Genomic DNA, 25,434 nt, shown 5'->3' on the forward strand with positions numbered 1-25,434 from the left:
GAAAAAAAAAAAAAAAGCAACTAATGAATTGTATCTTTAAAAATTCTACCACAACAAAAGGGCAGACAGATAGACCTCAGTATTTTAGCAAGACATCCCGTCTTATAAATACTTTGCAGGATTGCCGTCTGTGTTTACCGAAAGATATTCAACAGTATGAAAAACAACACAATGTCTCACTTGTTAGTGTGGGCTAGAAAAGAACATTGAACTTTCCACTTTGCCAAAAGCACGTCATATGAGCAGCTAAAAACCCACAGAGGCATCTGAATTTACCCCCGCTTTCTCCCCCTCTCAAACTAAACTGAAACTACGAGGGCTTTCTCGAACACGCCCACTCACTCACACACAGTGAGAAAACATCACATTTTCTGTCATCTAAGTTGTAATAACTTTGAAATTATGCTAAACTTACAATTGATTTGATCTTATGAAGGCCGTGTTTGACAATGGAGAAACGTACATCATGTGTTAAATCTCAAGGGATTAATAAAAATAATAAAAAAAAAGTAAACGTGGGATTAAATTTTGCATGTGCGAAAGGATAAAGTTCATTTGAACTCATAAACACCTTCCCTTTGAGAAAACCCTTTTTCAACCACAAATAATGCCCTGGATTTCCCCTGCAGGTTTGATCACAGCTACTGTGATTATTTAATGTTACTCTACTGTACTGTCAGTGAGGTGACACAGCAGGGTCATTGCAGAGTTTCCCCTGACCACGTTTACTCTCTTTTCAGGGAAATCACATGGTAAAAAAACCCAAAACAAAACAAACAAACAAAAAAAACACAAACAGGAACATTACTTCAGATACAGTCCTGATGAAAGTATCCACACCCCTTAAACATGTCCATATTTGACTTTTTCTACTATTAGGATTTTAAGTGGCAGACCCACATGGAGCTAATAAACAATATTAAAAAAAAAGTAATAAAGATAGAACTATGGTATGCTTTTTTTCTGAATCCCCCTTTACTTTAGTGGTGAATCACACAAAATCCCAGTAAAGTATACTAAATATTTTTTTTTTTTAAATATTTTTAATAGACCATCGTCGTCACCAGGAATACTGTGATTCATTCAAGCAGCTTATATTGACATTTGTTTTTACAATCATTGCAATAACATTACCTGGAGCTATTAAATTAGAACAATTAAAACTTGTCAATTTCATACAAAACCCCAAATTTTAATCAGGCCTCAAGTAGGATTTTAAGAGATGACCAAGGGGTCGCTGTATCCATCTTGTTTCTACTTCCTGCTTGATTTACTGTAAGCGACGGACTTCCTCTTAAAGAATAATGCATCTTCTATGAAAACTAATCTCTTTAAATGTCAAACCACTTATAAAACGGTAAAAAAAAAATCAATACTACACACAGATGATCACAAATCAGGATTTACTAAATACAATTATGAAAACAAAGACATGAAAAAAAAAAGATTAAATGCATTTAATCAGTGCCTTTTATCACAAACTGTAGACTACCAGAATTGATGTAAATGCACTCACAGGCAGAATGTTTGGATTCTCGAGAGCTTCTCTGGCAGAAGGGAAAACAGGAAATGCAACCAATAAAACACTCCAGCTGCTGACAGAGCATTTGTTTTGTTTCATGCCCACAGTCTATCGCTATGGCAGCCTATTAAAAATACAATAACACAAAAGGCATCGATGAGGTTTGCATTGAGCTGCTTTACTCAGGCAGCAAACACACACTCACACAAACACACTCATCTGAGCCTCGTGCCGCATCTTAAATTGAGATTCACATTCTACTGAACGTCTCTGACTGCTTCCTTTTATATTGATGACAGTCATCCACAGATCGAAGCTCCACCACGCAGCTCATCAGTGGCAGTGATCGCAGGAGACGCTGCATGTGTTTTTGAGAGGTAAAAAAAAAAAAAATCCAAGGATTGCACATCAATGTCACAGTGTAGACGGTCTGGTCGGACCGGCCTCCAGAGCAGCTGAAGAATTCACTCCGCCGAGGCTGTGAGATCCAAGAAATATCATCAAACTGAGGAAGAGCTTAAAGAATTAAAGCTGTTCACACAACTCACCTCTCTATGATGCTGTTGTTACACTGTAGTTCTCTGACCAGAAGCTCCATTTCGTCCCTCAGATGATGCATCCTGCAACAAGGCAACACATGAAATCAGGCAACTGTGAGAGTTTGCATCTGCAGCTACACAAGCTGGCGTGGGTAGTCAAGTTATTAAGCTCTGTTGCTGCAAGTTCACCTCAAACCACCACACTAACAAGATGGCACATTACTGAGATTCAACACGTACCGCGGATCAGATTAGAAACACTTTGCTGCCATCTAGTGGCTGGGGTTATGCTCGACGACGCATAATAAACGGAGATTTACAATTATTTATTACGCTGAAATTACTAATATGTTCTTAATATTTTTGACAGCAAGAACACAAATTTACTTAAATGGTATTTTTAAGAAAGTAAACAAATTCAGGCAGTAAACGAATATGTAGCACCGGATTTAATTTTTTTCTAAATTTTCTACGAGTTTGTTATTGTTCATTCATAGTTTAGAGAAGGATGAATATTTTTAAAATATTTTTTGTTGTATTTTTAGCGCTTTATGAACAGAATGCCTAAAACATTTTCACCCAGTCCTAACAGTGACGTCACAAAGCACAACCAGTGTTTCCCAGTTGTGAAGGATTGGGTTTTAGTTTGATTGCCAACAAACTCACTAAACTTTGTAATTTTCTTTCATATAAGGCTTCTTGCCATGTTTATAAATTTGATTGATAATAAAATACATTTTAAATGTTCCATGTGTTCCTGTCTCTGATCTTTGTGTTTAAAGTTGTTATCTAATTGCTCGCTAAATTTCCAGCCTTAAGCAACATTTGTTGTCATTATTATTATTTGGCAATCAGGACCGTCATGATTGTTTTCGGCATCTAAAACTGTACAGGGGAGCATATATCCATGTTTTAAGGTAAGTTCCAAGACCAACGAATTACAACAGGATTAAACTTAAAGCCACCTGAAGATCATCTGAGACTTGTCCCTGGGTGCGACTTCAGGCTGCTGTTCAGCTCTACCAAACTGAGGAGAGCCAAGGATTCTGTCCATGGCCTGTGGGAGAGACACACGAGACGAAACATCTTCAGAGATTTTTTTTATTTTTATAAAAAAACATAATAATGAAGAATCTAAAGTACAAGAGCACATGTTCATAAATACAGAGAAAGACTTGACCTTCCCAAAGAGAGAAGGCTGAGCTTCTAATAGAACAAAAAAAAATCTGAAAGTCATAAAAACTCATGTTTACCTTATTCTGCTGCTGCTCGCTAACATCCAAGTCTCCCAGTAAGCCAGCAGAGAAAGAAGTGAAGTCCTGCAGTCGAGTCTGCATGTTCAGCAAAACGCTACAAATACGAGTAAAAGCAGAAATGTATAACTCACGGCTACTGTAATCCATTACAACCACCATCAATACAGAGGTGGGACTGGATATTATAAAAAAAAGAGACTAAACCTACTTGAATCTGTTTTTCCTGAAGTTGAGAGAGTCGCCAATAAGTATTAGTTTGAAGAACTCCTTGAAACTCTCATTAAATACATAAAAAATTTCCCCAACATGTTATTATAAGACAGTTTTATTTTCCCGAAACATTCCTTTGTATACATTTTCTCCCAGTTTTGAGTTTTGCACTTCAATTTGTGAAGATGTTTAAGAGAGTCACTGTTAGCATTTTTATTTAATCATTTCTGTGTTTTGGTAAGTTCTGCAAAATGTATTTATTTTAGGATTGGACAACAGTATCATTGATCATGGCAAATAGTAATCATAATAAGAATTTAAATTTATCATAGTAATTTTATTAATGTCTCCCATGAAGATTCAGGTTGTGCCTTTTGCACAGCTACATTTTCCTACTTTTGGTTTCATGGGATCATCTGCAAATATCAATATATTTGAAAAAAAATGATTGAATTAAATTATTGCGCACTCTTGCGTGTTACAAAACGGGTTTGCTGAAGTCGCCTACTTAATGGACGAGGTTTTATCTGCATTTCTGAAGTTCTGACTCGAAGCAGTTTCCAAAAATACTGTGAAGTTTTTAAATACCTTTTAGCCTCCATTTATTTTAAATCACAAAACTTAAACAGATTTCTACATACACCAACTTCCTTGCACAAATACAAGAATAACAGTTCCTGTATTTGAGTGAGAGGTAATGATTCCAAGACGGGAAATTTATGGGAAAATACTAATGCTGGAGCACGCCGGGACAGAGTAGTTTCCCGGCCAAAACGGGAGACTTTACAGGAAAGGGTATTTGTGATGTTTTATTTTTTAACTATAGGCTCAGATTAGTTAGAATTGAGACAGAAAAGCACAAGAAAACTAATTTTCCAGTGTTATTTTAATAAAAATACCATTAGGTAACTGGGAATAATCAAGATTTTTGAACTCCTAATTTCTAATTATTTAAAAATAAAGGGAAAAAAAAAATAAAGATGTGAAGGAATTAAACAAAACTCAAGTTTTACCTTAAAAATAAGACGTTTCAAAAAGTTAAACAAGACAAGCAATGTGAAGATCTGTAATCTCCTTAAAGCAGGCTTTGATCGTGTTGCTGCTCTGACCTGCTCCACGTCCTTGTTGAGGCCAGAAGCTCTTTATACCTCTGCACACATTCGTCTCTGAAGAGAGACTTCACCCGCTTAATGTGGGACAACAGGTGGATTCTGGGAAAAGGACAGCGAACAAGTTCAGATGCTTCCTACGCCGAGGCCTCAATCAGGTAGAACCAGGAAGATGCATAAAAAAATAAAAAAAAAAAAAAAAAAAAGAGTCAACTCACTTCTCAAACTTGTGTATTTGCTCATCGTTATACAGAAGTTCTGGTTAAAAAAAGAAGTAATAAGTCAGAAAAGTCAATATTTGGATTAATGGTGGTTTTTGCTTTTAGTTGTTCATCAAAATGTATTCAAGGTATTAAAGACAATCCAGAAGAGCTAAAACTGACAGGATTAATTTATTGGGACAATGCTATGAAAAAATATTTGCCGTTTGACCCAGGTGTGCTTGAGCTTAAGGTCAAAAACTGATTAAAAATATATCCTCTTCTTATTAAACTACCTCTCCCATGTTTAGTTGTAGATAAGCTGCTCCTTTTCTTAAACTCTATTGACGTTTCTCAAAAACTAAAAACAGACACTGACCTTCCAGCAAAGTTCCACCTTTGTGTTTTCAGTCCACAGAATCTTAGGTAAAAGTTTTCGGGATCATCGAGAATCTTTTTGGCAAATGTGAAACAGGAAGTTGTGTTTTTTTTTTTTTATTAAACCAATAGTTTTCATCTTAAGCGTCACTCATGGATTCTATTTTGGCCAAGTCTCTTTCTAACTGCTGAATAACGAACTCTGACCTTAACTGTGGGAAGTGAGGCCTGTCGTGTCTTGTGTGTTGTTCTTGGTTTTTTTGTGACTTCCTGTATGAGTCGTCGATTTGCTCTCAGAGTCCTTTTAGTCATTTAGTCTCGTCACTCAGTGGAAGGTTTTCATGCCGATTCTATATGCTGATATTGGTTCTTACTGTGATTTGGTGGAGTCCCATAAATTTAGAAATGCCACTGTAATCCTTTAATGCCAATATATTGTAGAGGTTTTGTTTCTCATATCCTTCTTTTGGAAACCCTTCACTTCCTCTTGTCACTTTCTATGTAAGTGATTTCTTGGTTCAACAAGTCTGGCTGTTATCAGGCCCCATTCTGAATAATTAAGCAAAAACTTTGCTATTCAAAACTGTTAATTTGGGATTAAATGACGATGATAAAGTTTTCCACATAGGCAAGGTTGTTTTATTTCTCTCTTTAAAAAATACCTCATCGTTTAAAACTGAATTTTGTATCAACTCCGGTTATCTTTGATGCAGATATTTTAATGATCTGTAACATTCAATGGGTGATGAAAAAGCAAAAAGTAGAAAAATATTTTTTTCACAGCATTGTATCTCTACCCCAACTAAAAATGAGAATCTGTGTAAAACGTAATAACTTTGTAATAACAAACGTGTAGCTATAAAAGCCTTCATACTTCCTGTGAGTCTGTCTTTGCGATACTGCTGATGAATTGCTGTTATCTTCTCCAGCAGTATCTGCATCTTCTGACAGCTGTGGGACAAAAAAAAAACAACAACTTTAAACAATAAAAATGTATTTAATCCTCGTGAAAAAAAAACAACACAGCTCTCCCACAATACCTCTTATCATGAGTGAGGGTCTCGGCCAGCTTGGCCTGCTGTATCTGCAGGTGCTCCAGCTGAGTCTGAAACTCCCGGATGCCAGCAGAATAAATAGGCAGATGCTGATGAACCTGTGATGACAGCAGCAACACATTCTGGTTACGTTATGCAAAAAAGAAACAACCCGTTTGCTGTTATTATTCACATGCCTGCATTTACAATTAGTTCTATTTGATTTAAGCAAATAATGGCCATCTTTTGTCTCTGACTTTGTTTTGTACTGACTTTCTGCTCCGCAAAAAGTAACAACTTACTTGAATAAAAGTGAATTTGAAAATCAAATACAGAACTTAATAAATCATCAAATTCTAAAATACATTGCAAAGAATCAACCAAAGAAAATGCAGGAATAAAAAAAAAAACATCTGATGCCCCACAAACATAAACCCACAGAAACATTTTCACACAAAGAGACTTTAAATGAGCACAAAGAGGCTTGTATCTGAAAGGCAAATAAAATTAAGATAAGTTAACAGAATGTAATAAATACAAATATATTAAATTGGCAAAAACAAGTAAGACAAATTCATAACAGCAAACAGGAATAACAGAAAATAAAAGTGTCAATTGACATCAGATAGAAATAAACTGCAAACAGGTAAAACCAAACATGGTAACACTTTATTTGAAGAGGGGTGAATAAGACTGTCATGACACTGTCATGAACATGACATAACACCTGTCATGAACATGAATAAGCCTTCATGAATATTTATGACTGTTGTCATAAAGCGTCATTCGGTAAATTATGACACTTTTAATACAAAGTTGACATTATTCAAAATGTCTTTGTTATGACAACTTGACATTAACTAAATAAATCATTACTGATATAAATTTGTTATAAAAGTATTACTGATTGCACTTTAAAAATCAGGTAAATTTATGTTATTAAAGGTAAAGTTTAAACAGTAATGATTTCCTGGTTAATGTCAAGTTGTCATAACAAAGACATTTTGAATAATGTCAACTTTGTATTAAAAGTGTCGTAATTTACTGAATGACGCTTTATGACAACAGTCATAAATATTCATGAAGGCTTATTAATGTTCATGACAGGTGTTATGTCATGTTTATGACAGTGTCATGACAGTCTTATTCAACCCCCTTCAAATAAAGTGTTACCCCAAACATTTTTAAAACTTGGCGTGAAAGAATTAATAAGATAAAAAAAAAATAATTGAAAATCAGACAAAAATTTGTAAATTATTAGAAGCTTTAAAGGCATTAAAAAAAAAAACATAAGCTATCCACAAACACTAGGAAAGCCAGTGCAGAGAGGTTAAAATCAGAGTCAATTTAGCTCTCTTCGACAAAAGATGGTAAAAAAAATATATATATATATTCCACCAAAAATACCTTCAGGTATTTAGCCTATCACATGCTTCTCACGTCATTTTCATGACTCACGGTGAGCAGGTATGACTGTGTGTATTAATAATGTACAATTCAAATAAGGGAAAATACGGCAAGCGGCCAGTCTGTGCTAAATCAGCCTGGGGGTAAAAACAGTCGTACATTAGTCAGACTGAACTCTGGTGTTGCTTCCTGGAGGCGCTTACCAGCTGCAGCTTCTGACTGGAGTTATCAACAGAGCCTTGATTTTCAGCCGCGTATAAAGCTCTAAAACACACAACAGAAGCAGGCAGAGTGAGATTATAATGACAGTAATGGAAATCCAACTGTGAGAATCCAGAGATGTTCACATTGTAGGGAACAAATCCAGACCTGAATTTTAATGCCTGGTTTATAAGGTTTATAAAATTACAGCTACAACACGGTGGCTACGAGAAACTGCTTCTAAAAGCCGCAACTAAACGTACAGTTTGTGAATCCTGTGCTGCGTGCTGAGGCAGGACTGCAGTCTAATGGTGATTATTGCAATGCTGTGCATGGCCTCTGTGCACTCGTGACGCAACTTCATCCTGAGAAACCAGAGAGGAAAAAGAAAGGAGTAAGAAGGATAAGATGACCTGGCGAGAGAGAATTTATCGGTTTCAAAGATCTCACATGTAGCTGTAGTAGCCCTGCAGCAGCAACTCTCTGTATGTGTGAAGCAACAGTACAATCCTCTTGTACTGGTGAACTATTCCCACTATCACCTAAAAAAGAAAAAGAGAAACAAACAGGTCATCATAAAAACAAATTCAAATTAAACAATGCAGAAATAAACTTGAATTTGGTGGAAAACAGTACGAGTAACGGTACCTTGGAGAAATTATAATCTGTCACTACGTCAAACTTGGATGGGAAGGGAGGCGTCTCCGCTGCAGAAAACAGAAATCCAAAGAAATATGATTCATGACATTGTTTAGGTTTTACTAGTAACTCAGGACTCAAGTTTTATTCTAAATGTGACTTGCTTCTTTGCTTTGTACACATTGTTGGCGCAGCTCTCAGACAGATTTCATGAAATTAACGAGATGGAGAGAAAACCCCAAAAAAACAAACAAAAAACTGAAGGTCGTCTCTGTTTGCCTTACGCTCTCTGAAGGGCAGGCTGGCGTTGGTCTCCGGCGTGCTGCTGAGCAGAATGAGAGGCTGGGAAGACGAAGTGCAGGGAAGGTTCACCACCTTCATGCCGCCCTCCAGGACCAGATCATGGCCCAGGTACATGAGCTGCTGCTGCGGGATGCCGATGCCAGTCTGAGCTGCCACCTCTTCAAAGAACACCGACACTCTGCTTAGCACAAAGGAGACGCTTCAGGTTTATCTTAGCCAAGAATTTACCCCTGTGGTTTCCAAATGTTGTACATTTCACACTATACAACGCAAAAGGCAAACCTATTGCAACTCTTGTTGTTGTTAGCTGAAGTTATTTAAGTTATTTATCAAGTTTATTTGTAAAATATATTTCAATAACTGGCAATTCGAGGTTCTTCACATGATGAAAACATAAAGCAGTAAACATTGTAATTTTGCTATCATCAAAAATGATCCTCATGAAATGTTAGAGCAAAGCCTAAAATGAATCCATCCTTGTTATTATTAATCAAATGTAAATGCAAAGAAACGGGATTTAGTCTTGCAACCCAGAACCAGAAGGCCTGAGCGGTCCAACAGATATTTAATGTATTTTGGTGCTAATCAATTCAGTGGTTTATAAACTAACAGAAGTATTTCAAAGTCTATTTTCTAAGCTGCAGTTAATCACATAAAGACCTTAGAACTGAGGAAGCTCTATTGTACTAGTTTTAGTTGCATAGCTGCAACTAAAACTAGGCAGAAAGCTCATCGTCTACTTCACCAGGATGCAGCTGTAAATCTGTCAGACAAAGACGAGACACAACGAAATGGTCCAACAAATGGACAAACTAAGAGTTCCCCACTCATCAATTTGACTTAGGTCCTACAAAATCTTTAGAAACAAATAACTCAGTAACTTGCCAAAAAGGTATGAAAGTCTCTGAGCTATTCTTCCAATAAGATAACTTAAAATCACAATGAAACACAGACACGTTTTTAGTTTGATCACAACGTGTGCGTCCACGTCGTGCCAGCGCAGACGTACGTGTTGTAGTGATGGACGTAAATGCTGTGAGCCATGGCCTGCTGCAGGGAGAACAGATAAACGGGCTGCCGCTGCAATACGTCTGTAGTGGCTGTGAAGAACTGGTCAAAACCCCAACACCTGCCTTGGTCGGCCTCCATTATGCCTGCGAGGACGGGAACTAGAAGGGCTTTCAGACCCCTGCAGACAGACACGGGTTGTGGACGTAAACGGAAAGAAACATGTGCACACAGGCTAAAACATATCACTAGTTAACACACGCCTATAAACTGAGGAATTACTGTGAAAGCTGGCAGCTGTAAGGCAAGTGGTAGCTCCACTCTATAGAACCGCCTTCCGCCCGCTGCGTGCCGGCTATCGCTCCCATGGGCTTCTCTGTGGTTATCTTGTACCTGAAGGAGAAGTCAAACAAGGAAGGGAAGGGTTTCAGCGTTTCAAACTCCAGACAGGTTTTTGGGAGAGAGTTAAAGCCTGCAGCTTACATGGTGAGTTTGTTTTTACGGGGCCCTTCGAAAGGTGTGAAAGGGAGACTCCCCGTGGCGGAGTGGTACAAGGTCACGCCGATGCTCCACAAGTCAACGCTCACGCCGTAGGATTTCTGATGAGGCTTGCGCAGCACAGCGCGTTCGTACATGTCTGGGTGCTGCTCATACGGAGAGAAAATGAAGAAATGCTTTATTTTCTCTGTTATTTAATCTGTTGTTGCCAACATAGATAATCGCAGTCAGGAGCACCTATGTCAGCATATTTTCTCATTTGACTGAAAGCTGCTCATTCAAAAGATCTGAGCCATTTTTTCATTCCACTGTTGAGCTCTTAACAGATCACCGCTTGCAACAAAGAGATCAGAGGAAAGAGTTGACAAAAGAAGCTGCAACTCGTCTAATCAGGAATCTCAAAGTTAATCTCATTCTGCATTTTGTCACTCAATTAAAACCGTTTGTGTATTTTGTTGAGATTTCTTCCGTAGTCCAAATGCAACATAGTGACTTCAGGATGAGACCAGAGAACATGACATTTAGGCAGCGCAAGAAGTCAGGAAATTATGGGACTCCTAAACATGTTTGTACTTTTCCAGACTTAAGTTTTTACATTCACTTCTTCTTGAAGAAAAGAAGATATTTTCCAGTCAGGGTGTGGTACGGTGCCATTTTGTTGCTTTTTTTTTTTTTTTTTTTCTTTTTGCATACGGACAAACTCTATTTCATAACCTGTAACTATTTGCACTTGTTGAATAACAGTTGTCGCATTCTGCAAAAAAATGCTGATTCTGCAAAGCGGTTTGTCAAGTTTGGTACCTTTATCTAAAAAAATGTTCAAAAATTAGTAGTTTTAGTACATTATTGAACTTTGGCACCAGAGTCAGTCCAAGAACCACCGGTCCAGTTCAACCTGAATTTGAAGGTGTCTAATGTCCAAAATGTTTGGAAAGAGTGAATTTATTTTTTTTTTTTTTGAGCTTGTGTCCGATCAGTCCGTAATTTGAACACTAAAATACTGACAAGTAAATTGGTTATGTCAAGGTCTAATTTTGCAAATCAAAAATAAATTGTGGTATTTAACTATAAATCAATGTAAAATCCAGTGCATTTATTAAGAAAAATGATTAGGATTTTGCTCTTGAATTGAAGATTTTAAAAAGTCCATACTCAATGTTTTTAATACCCAAATCTGTAAAATTACATGAATTTGTTCTTTCTTACTAAGAGCTCCTGTCTTAGTCGCCACTTTAAAGTTTTTTTTTTCTATCTTTAATTAGAGTACCTTTAACTTTTCAACTGCCTGTTCTCAAAGAGAAAAAAAGCACTGCTGCACAGTTCAGCTAAGTTTGATGCCAAGACTAAAATCCTACCAGATATTCCTCAGTTCCATAAATGGACACAAACTTCTCGTCGTCTTCCAGCTCTCGCGCCGCTCCGAAGTCCGTCAGCTTGTAGACGGACTTGCCGTCCTCTCCAACCTGCCTCATTATGTTCCCCGGCTTGATGTCCCGATGCACTACTCCGTATTCCCGCAGATGATTCATACCCTGCACTGCAGACAAAACAAAGACAGAGGTCACACATGGGCACACGAAAACGCAGAGCAAAATCATACCCACGAACCTACCTATGCACTGCAAGACAGTGAGGAACTCTGCTTCAGGCAAGCCAAAGGCGTTTTCTGGGTCCTCGAGCAGGTTGAGCAGACTCCCTCCTGAACAATACTCCATCACCAGGACCTTCTGCTTTGTTTGCAGCTGGCAGAAAACCAACAAAGTCAGACAGCTGCACTCCTTTATCAGAAAAGTTTTAGTAGCAACTTTAAAAAAAAACAAAAATCTGAATCAATATTCCAGTTGTTGCAACTAGGCCTGTCACAGTAGCAAATTTTGCTGGATGATAAATTGTTCCAGACGATGATGATTGACAATATTGTGGTTTCAATATAATTTCNAACTAATATAATAATAAAGGCATAATGATGCAAGTACACCCTCTCAAGGATCAATAAACATGGAACTGAAAGACATTTTACATATCCAAAATAAGTAACTGAAGCACCCAAAACAAGTGATAAAATGGATGCTGAAGTCTCTGTAAACAAAACTGTCCTTCAAACCAAAGGTTACTTGAGGCCAATGAAGCCCTTTCGTCATCCAATCTTTGGTAGAAAGATTGGATCAATCACGCAAATGGAAATGATCGAGCTCGATTCAATATCTCATGCAAATCAATTGATTTATCGCTTATTGCGACATGCTCAGTTGCAACACGTCACTCCGTTTCGGTTTCCTCTTCCTCTGGTTGCATTACCTCCTCGACGGCAAACAGCCTCACAATGTTGCTGTGGTTGAGCTTCCTGAGCATCTCGAACTCTCTCATCTGGACATCATGGGGGCGGCTGTAGCTCAGCACGTTGAACACTTTCACAGCCACCAGCTCGCCTGATCTCTGCACAAATACGCACATCGCGCCGCAATCGTCAGCACAGAGCATCACGGGAGAGCGTCAGACAGCCCACATCACTGAAACCGCAGCCTTTCCTTATCTTTTGAAGATGCAACAGCAAAGGCTACGTCGTATGAGATGGTGGCTAAAATGACGCAGGGAAGTGTTATTGATGTGAAGTGGCTCTGCCGGTGGCGGCTACCTTGTTGCGCGCTTTGTAGACGCTGGCAGTGGCCCCCTGCCCGAGGACGTCATGCATAGACCACAGGTAGTTCGCTGTGCTTCCTGTTATACTCGACATACTAGAAGAAGCAGAGAGAAGAGTCATGCGGTAGCAGAAACACATGGCAGATCACAAACAAATCAAAATTTGAAATATATGAGGAAAAGGTGGACAAAGAAGTAGAACAGGTGCATCTCAGTTAATTAGAACCTCACTCAAAAGTTGTTTCGAGTCTTTCAGTTCAAACAGGAAAACACATTTTATTGATTCACTACGATGTATCTTTTACATTGTTACCTCTGAACCAGTAGTATTTTAAGAAACGGCAACCAGTTTTCGTCTTTACAAATTCAATTACATTTTGAATTTCATGTCATATTGCATCGATGTTTGGGTTTTGGTTTGTATGTGATCCTTCTTCATATGGGTTATTTATATTCTATACATCTTGCCATATTCTGATCTGTCATGTTCTGTGTTTATCATTGTTTCTTGGCATAGTAGATCCTTCCTTTATGTTCAGTTTCTTAGTTTATTCTTCTCCTTGTAAGTTTGTATTTATTGTTTTCTTAGATTCTTTTGGGGTCTTTTTTTTTCTCCTTTTGGCTCCAAAACCTTTGGAGTCAGAGTTCAACTTCCTTTGTTTGTTACTTTCTTTCTGCAGTTTTCCTGATTTCTTTCTTCCAGCCGCAGCTGTACCACATATATATATATATATATATATATATATATATATATAATTTAATTTGGAAATTAATTTCCAATAGTCTGGAAGAAGTAAGAAGAGAACAGAATCCACATTGCTAGAGATCCAATGTGAAATTTCCACAGTAAGTTATGACTGGAAATGGACATGCTTTTCAGTAGACTGAGATATGCTACAAACAACAACAATAAAAAAAATCAGCATGTAAATCACTTCCAGCCCTTTGGCAACTTTATGATTTCATAAAGGTATGCTTCAAAATCCCCAAGGGGAAGTGCCAGACTGTTTGCACATCCAAACCTCTTTTGAGAAACTCACTGTTTAATTCTATGTTTCAATAGTGCTGTTAAAAACATTGTTTTTGTAGTCAGGAATCCCACAGTGGGTTGTTTTCTTTACTAAACCCCATTCAGACATACAACATTTATTTAATTTTTTCATCTGGATTTAAAAGAATGGGAATAGGCGTGCTTTAAAAAGTCGCAATATTTACTTATTTTTTTACTTAGTTGACACATTAATCTGTCATTTTACTGTTCTTCTAAGCAGATCACTTTTAGATGTCGCACACTCCCAGCCCTTTGGCAACTTTCCAATCCCCATACCTGTAACAACACAGTGAAACACTGAAGGTTCGTTAAGGTGACAGCAGAATCACTTATTTATTTACCTGTGTATAAATAAACACACACACACACACACACACACACACAAATAAATGTGTATGTATGTGTCCCGATACTAACCACTACTATAATAACGAGCTAGCTATACGGACAGGTCATTTAAAACACAGTTCTCTAAGTTTGTTAGCATGTTAAGAAGTTATCATGTTAGCAGCTATGTTAGCTTACCTGGTTCCGGTTCTGCAGTTGGCTGAGTTGTTATTCATCTATAGGGTTTTGTTTAACCAGGGTCAGTGGCTCCAGCCCGTTTCACTCCGTCCGCCACTCACAGCGTTGTGCTGCGATAAGACTAACTTGACTGGAAACAAATTACGCCGCAGAAAAAAGTGACAGCATGCCGGAGTGATGGCTGCTGTCTCAGCGGGTGACACGGGGAAGAAAACACACTCGCTGGTAGCAGCAGGCGTCCTGAATTTTGTACGAGGATTCAAAGTTTATTAGATTCTTGAAAGGCAACAGCCTCCGTGCATGGCTGAACTGTGGTGTGATGAAGGAAGTGTGTAGGCTTTAAAAGGGGCGGACGTTTCTCTTTGGGTAATGACAGCGGAAACAACCAGGGAACTTCCGACTTCTTGCTTACCGTAGCTGTGTAAATAACTAGTGTAGTCACAGCCTGAAAAATCACTGAGTCATGTAATGAATAGATACATGTTTTACATTAATTTTAGTGTTTTTTGTTTTGTTTTGTTTTGTTTTCACAAGATAGTCATACGTACAAAATCTGATATGTGGAAAATAGTCGATCAAACATTATCTATAGATTATTTCAGTTTTGGTAATATGAACTGTTTCAGGCACCTAATTAATGATACAATAAATGATCACACTTTTCAAATTGGTCTCACTGTGTCCAGATAAAGCTCTCTCCAAATAAGAAAAGTGTACTCTAACCTAAACACATCTGACACCGCTTTCTGTCATTCTAAGAGCAGTTAAAAATAAAAAATAGAAACCCATACAGTTAAGGTCAGAAATCATACACTTTTAAAATTTATATATAAGTTTCCATCATAAAACCTGTTCATACTTTTACTGCTTCCAAAAGAACAGTCAAAATCTCCATAGAGTTTGATCAGTATATTTTTACTGATGTGCTGAATTGCAACATGAAAACTGAAAAACAATAAGGCCAAAAAGATTAACCTTCTTTTTCTTTACTTGAACGCTTCGACTACTCTGAGACTTTTTGTAAGAAGTAAATTGATCCTGTCGAAAAAAGTTAGTGTTAATCTCGGAAAGAGGATAGCAGGCCTTTATTGTGAATGAAAGCTGCATGCCATTGCAAAACATAAAGTCACAAATTCTGACATGGGTGTAATAACAAAATTTGAGTAACTTGAGAGAAAAATAACTAGAGATGCCAATAAGGATCTCTGGGTCTCTACCAAGATGAGTGTTGCTCCGCTGGCCTCTAGTGGAATAGGTGGAATCGGTGTGACAAGGAAAGTAGCAGTGGCAGCTCTTCACCATGTAGGGCTTTAAGGTCACCATCCAAGAAAGACTCAACTGCTGAAACAAATTATTGCCCATGAACATTTGAAACATGGTTTGGAAGTCTGTTCTTTGGTCTGATGAGACCATACTTGAGCTCTATGGGCGCTTTGATGTTGCTTTTGTTTGGGGAAAGGAAGAGAGAAGCTATCACACCTAAAACACAGTCACACCTGGTGGTGGTTTGCTACTTCAGGCTCTATGAACCTTGTTTGTGTTCGTGGGATCATGGAAACGACAGCAGAATTTTGGCATTTGGAAGAATAATTTAAATAAGCCTCCTGCAAGTCTCTCATTAGGCCAGATTTGGGGTATCTTGTTGTCATTCAACAAAGATATCCCAAAGCATACCTCAAATTTTCTCACCAAGCTTTTAAGGGACTTGAAAATCAAGGTCCTGGAGTGGCCCCCAGAACCCCGATCTGAAGGCCACTCCACATCTGAGAGCCCAGATCTCAATCCCATTGAGAATCTCTGGTGAGTGCTTAAGGCGCCACGCAAACTAGATGAGCTGGAACGATTTGCAAAACCAAAGTGGACTCTATATCTCAAGAGACATGTCTGTAAGACACAGGCCACACTAAATGTCACAATGTCAATAGTGAGGAATGTAGTGCCAGAAGCGATGGGTGTGGTTACCTTGTCTCCTGGTAGAGAGGCACTTGATCAGTGTTAGCTAGACAGCTGTTTGCTTTTGTTTGGCTCAGTTTGTTTGTTCATTGCTTGGCTACCACAGAGATGCCTTTGGTCGGTGGTTGAAAATTGCAATTTATGTTTACTCAGTTTATGACTGTCATAATTTTGCTCATCTGAAAAATTTAAGTGTGATTAAACAAGTAAAAACAAAAGAAATATGCGGAGAGGCAAATGCTGGTTAGTATACATATGTGTACTCAAATTAAAGGTTGAGGTTTCCTAAAATGTTCCTGTGCAACATTATGCTAATGCAGAAATGGATGCTTTTGTTTTTACATATCTTTGCTAGAGATATCAAAGTCCTACATGAGGTGAAACCACTTTCTTGATGCAAAAAAACATGTGAGAGCTCATTTTTTTATCCTGTTTTGAGTTAGATATGTCTAACTCCACGTTACCTTTGCATTCCAGCTGTGTGTGTGTGTGTGTGTGTGTGTTTTTCAGTGGATCAACAAATCTTATAGCAAGCCATGTTTATTAAAAAAAAAACAGATCTACTACAAGAACTACACATAGAATTATATAAGGCCTGTTTGATTAAACTACTATTGCTATTACTGTACAATACTGTACCAAAAGTGTACCTCTGTCATGTACAACATTGTATATACAAAGTACATCTGAGCACATGATTCTCCAGTAATACAGAGAGACAACTATAAATAGATTTGACATTACTGTCTATTTTTTTTTAGTTCTGTGATTTTTTTTTCTCCCCCCCCCCTCCCCAAATGCACACACACAAAAAAAATGCATACTCATCAACAATATTCAACTCCAACACATCATCCCCACACAGTTAGTCCACATGCAAGCCAAGTGCACAATGACTGATTAGAGTTCACAGAAGGTCTTTTGCGCCTTTTCACAAATGCACCGACCACCCACATGCATGTTTGTACTGTACGCGTGAACAGGAATGGTTCTGCATCGCACAGTCCCTCCAGTTGTGATACTGAGGTAAGAGCAACACAAATACACCAGGTATGCACAAAAACTACACAGAGATTTCAAAGAGACTTGACAGATACAGTTCATTACAGGAATGCATACCGCGCTGTAGAGCTGGGGAGGGGGAGGGGGGAAGCTTGAAAAAAACAAACGAAAAAAAAAAAATGGTAACATACACTGAAAAGGCATGGATTTGTGCTCTCTCTTACTGTGAGTTTCTTTTTTTTTTCACATAATGCAAATTCATTTTTGCAAAGGGCAAATTGACAACAAAAAAAAAAGGCCAGTTTTCGCATTGTCTTTTTAATAACAGCAAGCTTCTCTGCCACTGCTAGGGTTGCTACAATGACTGCAGACAACGCATCAGCTATCTTAGCTGGTTTGTTCCTCATTTTCAGTGTCTTGCAAAAGTAATAGCATCCCTTAAATTTTTTTTCCCACAGTTTGTCACGCTACAACCATAAACTTGAGTGTTTTATTTTATTTTATTTTATTTTTTTTGGAGGATTTTACATGATCGCCCAACACAAAGTGGTGCATAACACCAAAGGTGAATGGATTGAAAAGTTTGCAGGGGAAAATCTGAAAATCATGGTGAGCATTTGTATTCAGTCTCCTGTATTCAGTCTGCAGACTGTAAAGTCTGTCATTGCAATTAATCATATATTCATTTGTACTGATATATACTGGAGTCAACAGGGAAAATAATTCTACAAACAGTAAAATGAACTAACCACACTGTCAGTTTTGGGGTGTTTTTTTTATTTGTTATTTTTTTTGCAAACTTCATCAGTTAGATTTGATATTAATCAAAAGTTGCAATTCTACAATGTGACAATTCTCCATCACTATTTTGCAGGACAGCTGTTTTTATACTGAGCTGAAACTGCACTCAGACTCCTTAGTAATTAGGTGACTACTGAAGGAAACTGAATGCTGCTGAGGTGTATTGGATAAAACAAACCCCATTGCTACCTTCCTTCCACTTCACAATTATGAGCTACCTTTGTGTTGAGTTGATCCTATAAGATCCCACTAAAATATATTAAACGCGATGGTTTTAATGTGGAAACAATGTGAAAAAAACAACAACTAAAGGGAAATAGAAATACATTTGCAGCTGTAAATGACACATTTTCAGGATATTGAGAACTGGCGTCCCTACGCGTCTCCTGAATGTCGTTTTCAGTTGGCATTCATTTATGTGCAGGCCAGTGAGGTGCATAAAGTACTCTCTACCCATGCATGTGCACACTTACACACATGCATATAGATAGATATAACAGTCCATAAGTTCCCCCCACCCAACCGATTCTTGGCATTAACTCGGGAACACAGAAGATGAGGTGGTTTTTTTTGTGCTTACGTGTGCACACACTCAGGAAGGTCCTCAGCTGCATGCTTTCCAGTTATAAACATGATTATTAAATAGTAAAAACAGAAGATCAAGATGTTTTCTTTACTTATAAATTATTGACTTTTTTTTTTTTTTTTGGAACTTGTGTTACAGCTGGTATCCCCAGTTCGGCTAGTTGGTACGGTCAGTGGCCCCAGCATGCATGATAAAAACCTGAAAGGCGTTTAGCTGCCTCAAATCACCACACATTAGGGGAAAATGTGTGCACAGTCCAAAAAAACAAAAACAAACAAACAAACAAAAAAAAAAAGCCATATAAAGACGCTGGGTTTCAGTGGTCCCCTACACACAGACACACGGCAAAGCTGCTGCACTACAGCAGCTTCATACCGCCAAACTTTTTGCTTTCATTGTTTTATTGCTATGTTAGATTCAAAATTACTGTTGGCCATATTAGGTACATGTTTATGTTATGTAATTAAAAAAAAACACACAGATGTATTAAAACACTGAAGGAGAGGTAAATAAAGCTCTTGATCGCATGATTTACACTGATATTTGGCCAAGTTTTTCCTTTCTCTCATCGTTCCGAAGAGAAAATTAAAAAAAAAATCCCATCTGCCTCTTATGAAGCAGCAAGTCAGTGTGTTTCGGTTCTTCAAAGTGGGGAGCTTGGCTTTCACAGTCTGTTCTCGTAAATCAAACACTCCCATCTGTTTCTCCACACAACACAGGGTTGTCAAAATGAAAAAAACAAAAAAAACAAAACAACCCTGTCATGTCTAATATACAAAAATTAAACAGTGCTTTTTGTTCTTTACACAGAGCTCCTTCCCAAAGGCAAATAACTCTTAACACCCGCACTCAAACGCAATTTCATATGCAAAACCTTGCTACCCTCCACCCCAACAAAAAAAAAATAATAATAATTGTGTGTGTGTGTGTGTGGGCTCCAGATGTGGTTCCCCTGCTGGAGGTTTTGAAATCCAGCGTTGTTTGGAGATCTCTCTGCAGAGGAAAAGAAAAATCCAAGTTTCTTCTTGCAGTAAAGCAGAGCTGCCAGCAGAGGGCACACTCTTCCTGCTAAAGACAATGACACCTAAGAGGCTGCTAAGAAACTGCTACATGTCAGTAGAGGGGTTATGTGAAACAACCGAAGTGCTTTTTGCACTCGCTGAAAGAGCTGTAAGGATTGTTACAAGGAATTCAGGAAAAATTAAGCGGGACAGGTTTTGTCATTAGACTGGGGAGGGGGTGGAGGAGGAGGGGGCGTGTGGGCGAGTGAGTGTGCGTGGCCCACGAGTGGAGGAGGCGGTGTTGGGGGGACGATGGAGGTCGGAGAGCCCATCGCCGGGCTCCCGGTCCCTCCTCCCTTTGGGAACACCACGGGTTTCGGTCTGGTCGCCGGCGGACGCAGCTCCCTGAAGGAAGGTACGGATGAGGAGAGAGTCGACGAAGACAGGGAGGGGGACGTGGCAGATGGCAGCGGGCTCCGCGGCTGGGTCTTAGGAGGGCGGAAAGACGAGGGAACGTCGCTCGCCGACGAGGCGCTGCGCTGGAGCGGGTGGACGTAAGAGGGGCCGCCCTCGCCGTCCCGCAGCAGACGGGAGTGGAGCGGGCTGGACGGCTCGGAAGCTCCTCCTCCGCCACCTCCGCTCATGCCCTTCAGCTGCTCCAGCGTGTCCAGCACCACGTCGGGGGTGTGCGTGTGTTTGGAGGGCGTTTGTCTTTCAAACTTGCTGAGCTCGCTCAGGGCAGAGTCCTGGGTGTCCTGCAACGCAGCAGGCAGACACGATGTAAGCAAGCAAACACCGAGGACGAAAGGAACCGAGCGCAGGAAAAAGCCGTACCTGTGCGGTGAGCTCCACATGACCTATGACCTCAGGGTCCAGGGGCCTGTGGTTGCTGAAACTCTTGGAGCGTCCTGCGGGGGTCGCCTTCCGTAACTGTGGACTCTCCACCTAAACCAGGGGCGTCAAACTCATTTTAACTTCGGGCCATTTAAAAGTCACAAATGTCCTCAGAGGGCTGGTTGTCAATACAGAGTGGTTTGATAAAACTACCAATTAACTAACTGTGAAAATATGAATAAGTAGAATTTGATGACAACTTAAGATGAAATAGTAATAAACATTACAGATTATTTTACAAACTTCTGCATCAGCAGACAATGTGTCAGTATTGGCAAGAAAACGTCTTCCTCTGGAGCAAAAACAAAGAAGAATAGAATCAACTCCACATGTGCCGTACCTTTGTTTTGAGTGAAGAGTGTCGAGTGACCGAGTTGAGGATGTTGTGAGCGCTGACAGGACGTTTGTCTCCCGAGTCTTTCACCTGAGCTCCACCGGTGAGAGGTGCCGTTCTGGCGCCTCCCGCCCCGCTGCTGCTGGCCGCCGGACTTATGCTGTCGCTCTCCGATCTGAACGCTCTCCGGACGTTCCCGGGCTCGGGCCGCTTCTTCAGCCTAAAAGACACAAAATGCTTACTGAGTTTAACTGAGCCTGGCAGAGAACTGCAGGAAATCCCCGACGCACAGATAGTTGAAATGGTGATATTCTGCGGACGCGCAACCCACTTGAGGTTGGCCAGATAGATGTCGGCCACGTGGCCTCCTGTGGGCGACGGTGCGCTGCCCCGAGTGGACACCCTCTCCTCCGGCTGCTCCCTGCTGTCCACTTCAGGCTTTGGACTGCCGCGTTCAGCACCAGATCTGAAAAATTGCGGAAAACATCCCCACAAATTAAGTGATGTTAGTATTTAGCAGATGCACCTTTGGCTACAATCACAGCGTACAATCTGTGTGGAATATGTCGTTAGGCTTGCTCCTGTCAATGCTGCAGTTTTATTCCGTTCTTCCTTGCGTAACGATTCAAGCTGCGTCAGGGCGCTCAAGTCCTGCCACAAATTCGCTGTCAGATTAAGTTCTGGGCTTTGACAAGTGAATACAAAACTTAAAGGGGATTCTAACGGTTCAGAAATGCATCTGCAAAATACGATAAAAACCGTTTCTGTGCGGTTCAAAACGACGTACCTCTTTGTTTTCGTCCTTGTCGCGTTCCTATAAAATATATTAAAGATTCTGGTTGCAAAAGTGACAAAATGTGGAAAACTAAAAGGGGTATTAAAAGTTTTACAAGGTCCTGTGTCCACCATTCATGAACATAATGTAATCTTCCAAATCCTACAAGAACTGCACCACAGCTGGACAACAATATTGTGTTACTGCGAATTTTTACATATTGGAGGGAAAATCTGGAAATCTGAACCTTTCTTTTGGTCAAATTTAACACAACTGTGAAAAGGTTACAAACTACTGTCTGCCCGTCTTAAGCTGAGAAGGAAACTGATCTCTAATCACATGCAGCTTGAATCACTGCTGCTCAACTCGCTTAGCAACGGGGGATTTCCAACAGTGCATGAACTGTTGACGTTTGATCAGAAATGTCAAACATGTGTTTGACCTCTTCCCTGTTTAGGTTTTGAACAGAGGGCTCTTTGTCCCGTGAGTGAAACATCCGAACAGTCACGAAGACACGGAAATAAAAACAAACGTCTGTAACACCGCCGTTCAACACGAATGCCGGAAAAGATCTTACGCCTCTTGGATGGTGATGTACTGGTGCGGCACCAGACCGTCCACTCCGTTGTGCTGCCCCTCCCACCAGTCGTCGGAGGCTCGCTGGAACAGCAGGAGAGAGGCGCCCTTTTTGAACGTCAGCTCCCGACCGGAGCGGCCTGTGTAGTCGAACTTGGCGACGGCTTCGACTGGTTCAGACTCTGAAACAGCCAAGGTGCCTGAGATTCAGAGGGAGGGTCAACAGAGGCAGGTGGAGCGGCAGAAAGCAGGGTGCAAAGGGAAAAAAGAGAGACAGAGAGAGGTGGAGAGCCACATTAGTGCAAAGCTGTTTAGTGCTGCTGCCTTACGGTGATGATAAAAATGCATTATTAATAGGTTAAAGCAAGCAGGTCGGGAGCTACAATGACAAAATTATAGACAGTGAGCAGCAGAACGGGGTTTGTTGAAGTAAAACAGAGTGAAAGTACGCACCGTCTTCGCTGTTGTGGCTGACTGAGACTGTGTCAGGTGCCGGCTCTTCCACTAGGGGGGGCTCACACTGCGGACTGTTGCTGCAGCAGACACACACAGCACAGGATGTTCAAGAAGGAGGTGGAGGTTTCAGTCTCAGTGCCTTGCAAAGGAGTTTGTACCCTGTGTGTTTTATTGGGACTCTATTTGTGTGGTAGACTGAGACAAAGGAAGGCTTACTTGTGAAGTGGAGGAGAAATAAAATAAAAAAAAAGATCTGAAAAAATGTGTGGATCTGTCATTTTCCTTCTGTGTCATGCTACTTTGTTTTAGTTTACTCTAACATAAAATCCCCAAATAACAAAGTTACAGAATGTGATGAAATCTAATGCTCGTTAATAATTTGCCAAGTCACAATAGTTCAGATTTTTCCAGAATCATCTGATCTAAGAAAGGCTAATTTTTAAGAAATGGTAATGTTTTAAAATGATCTTTCTTGTTACCAACTTGTCAGGTTTGATGAGTTTTGACATGAGTTTTTTTTGTTGTTGTTTTTTTTTACACTTTACAGCTTGTTACACAGTAAAACACACACACACACACACACACACACACACACACACACACACACACACACACACACACACAGGATATTTGTTAAAGTTAAAGATGTCTTGGGGAAACAGGACAAAAGCATTCAGGACGCCTTTTCTCATAATTCTACGGTCAGTCAACCAAAATAAATCCAAGTGGCCTAGGCATACATCTAGCTACAGGAAGGTTAAGGGTCGCTTTATCCCTAAATCAAATTAAATTAAATCACGAGTGTCCTTTTATTCTGCAATCAAAAGCTAGAAGTTCAACAAATCCCAGGTGTTGCTGGTGTGATAACATAATTTAAGCCCATTCACAGTGACTGGCTGGCAGTAAACACAATAACAAGCTCCAAGAGTGAGACTGGAAAATTAACCATTGCCTGCGCTGTTGTGTGCTGCCTGATGTGGTCAGGTGGGGCTTTAATCTCCCATGTGATGGACAGTAAGCTGATTCCCGTGGCCCCCCTGGATCTGTGTAGCCCCCCGCTCTAAATCTCTCCCTGGCAGCCCTTAAATAAATCCTTCACTCCCTCCTCAATTCTTTCCCTCCCAAATCTCCAGCAGCCCTTTGAAACGACTTGTACAGACCATCCCAGGGCCTGCACCCATTGATATTTTTACTGTATCCCTGCTCTCACCAGAAGTCGTCTCCGGTTCCAGGGATTGTGTATATCGGGCCCAGCAGGTCCTGCAGGCCTGGGAAGATGCTGTCGTGGTGGATGATGATAGTTTTAATGAGTTCGTTGACGTGAGCCTGGCAGGAGACCTGGTCGTGGCCTTCAGGGACAGACATCAGGGTGGGGCCGAAGCAGATGGCCAAGTTGTAGGGGTCCATCATGTTTTCCTCGCTGTACTGGGACAGACTGGGGAGGGGGACGAGAAAACGCAGAGGTTTTAACATGATTTTTATTCCTCTGTCTTAAGCAGACAACATGCTCTGCACATTTAGAGCTTTTTCATATTTAGTCACAAAGTTTTATTGACGTTTTATATTCTGAAAACCAACACAAAGTAACTTTGAAGTGGAGGTAAAAGCACACCTTGTTTTATGCAAATAAAAATCTGAAAAGTGTGGGGTGCATTTGTAATCACCTGGCCAGAATGAAATACTTTGCGGAAACAAGTTTCACTGCGATCCCAGCTGCAAGTCTGTCTCTACCGGAACAACATTTTTTGCTCATTCTTAGTCTGACTAGTTCAGCGAACAGCAATTTGCAAGCGTTCCTAAAACTTTCTGAGCATTATTCATTGTTTAAAATCTACATTTTTGTCTTTGTGACGCTGTTTCTTCACTAATAATCTCCAATGAACCTCTAAGGGCTTCACAGAACAGCTGTATGTGTGTATAGAGAATAAAAACACTGCTTCTGTGTCTTCTGAAGGGTATTGGATCCTTCTCATTTTTTTACGGTGTATCAGAGAAGTGAAGTACAAAAATACATGTTAAAAAAGATGACGAAACTGTATTATTTTCTTTCTTTTACAGTTGTGCACAATTTGTGTTAATCTACATAAAATCTCAATAAAACACATGTCCCACTATCTGAGTCGCTAACTGTCCAGGGTAGAAGGACATCCCCTCCCTGCGGCGATCCAGAGCAAAGCGGTGGTGTGTGCTTGAAGGAGTGAGAAGAAACAGGAACACAGGGCTGACAGTAAATCAGTCAAGACAGAGGAATCCTTACTGTCTCCACATGAGCTGCTTGGTTTACCCAGGAGGCTTACATGTCAGCTCCCTCCTCAGCTCTCCAAACCTGCCCTCTGCTTCGCATGAGACCTCTGCCGTGGTTTCGAGGTCAAAATGAGACAAATTGATTTTCCTCCACATGCAAGCGTGTGTGTCCAAACATGTTGTAGGAAATGTTTTTTTTGTTCCATCGAACCAAAATATATAGTTTTACATGCTTCAATGGGGATTTGTTTGATGGGAAGCTTTGCTTTGTGGCTGATGTCAAAGCAAAGGG

General features: G+C 40.0%; 2 protein-coding genes across 4 annotated transcripts in view; both read right to left on the reverse strand.

Annotated features, from left to right (window-relative positions):
- Positions 1 to 1,035: 1,035 nt before the first annotated feature.
- Positions 1,036 to 14,874, reverse strand: ikbke (inhibitor of nuclear factor kappa B kinase subunit epsilon). Its single transcript, XM_015050212.1, has 21 exons — positions 14,521 to 14,874; positions 12,940 to 13,039; positions 12,603 to 12,740; positions 11,917 to 12,046; positions 11,660 to 11,841; positions 10,290 to 10,450; positions 10,089 to 10,199; positions 9,808 to 9,987; positions 8,780 to 8,976; positions 8,505 to 8,563; positions 8,307 to 8,398; positions 8,120 to 8,221; positions 7,859 to 7,919; positions 6,255 to 6,367; positions 6,089 to 6,165; positions 4,855 to 4,894; positions 4,637 to 4,738; positions 3,315 to 3,411; positions 3,027 to 3,118; positions 2,071 to 2,142; positions 1,036 to 2,000 (listed from the first exon to the last, which is right to left on the reverse strand). Exons 1-21 carry the CDS (start codon positions 14,556 to 14,558, stop codon positions 1,937 to 1,939), a joined length of 2,208 nt encoding a protein of 735 aa, XP_014905698.1. The 5' UTR covers positions 14,559 to 14,874; the 3' UTR covers positions 1,036 to 1,936.
- Positions 14,875 to 18,265: 3,391 nt separating this feature from the next.
- Positions 18,266 to 25,434, reverse strand: part of srgap2 (SLIT-ROBO Rho GTPase activating protein 2) — a 68,801-nt gene continuing 61,632 nt past the window's right edge. For 2 of the 3 annotated variants that reach the window (XM_015050223.1, XM_015050238.1), the window contains exons 17-23: positions 24,109 to 24,333; positions 22,896 to 22,975; positions 22,444 to 22,642; positions 21,423 to 21,557; positions 21,098 to 21,311; positions 20,698 to 20,808; positions 18,266 to 20,618 (exon numbers count right to left, since the gene is read on the reverse strand). In XM_015050223.1, the coding sequence (XP_014905709.1) occupies positions 20,064 to 20,618; positions 20,698 to 20,808; positions 21,098 to 21,311; positions 21,423 to 21,557; positions 22,444 to 22,642; positions 22,896 to 22,975; positions 24,109 to 24,333 (1,519 nt within the window). In that variant the 3' untranslated portion in view covers positions 18,266 to 20,063. The remainder of the gene's footprint in view (positions 20,619 to 20,697; positions 20,809 to 21,097; positions 21,312 to 21,422; positions 21,558 to 22,443; positions 22,643 to 22,895; positions 22,976 to 24,108; positions 24,334 to 25,434) is intronic. The other variant, XM_015050231.1, reaches the window with a different exon arrangement.

Source organism: Poecilia latipinna, unplaced genomic scaffold (assembly GCF_001443285.1).
Source record: "Poecilia latipinna isolate Pla-1442-1.1 unplaced genomic scaffold, P_latipinna-1.0 Scaffold48, whole genome shotgun sequence".
NCBI lineage: Eukaryota > Metazoa > Chordata > Actinopteri > Cyprinodontiformes > Poeciliidae > Poecilia > Poecilia latipinna.

Bases quoted from the DNA above. Each gene is read 5' to 3' on its own strand.
- ikbke (XM_015050212.1), bottom strand. From the start codon at position 14,558: ATGAATAACAACTCAGCCAACTGCAGAACCGGAACCAG. The intron at 4,739-4,854 runs GTGAGTTGACTC...TCCTTTTCCCAG, and splicing joins CAAATACACAAGTTTGAGAA to AATCCACCTGTTGTCCCACA. The intron at 2,001-2,070 runs GTGAGTTGTGTG...TGGATCTCACAG, and splicing joins AACAACAGCATCATAGAGAG to CCTCGGCGGAGTGAATTCTT.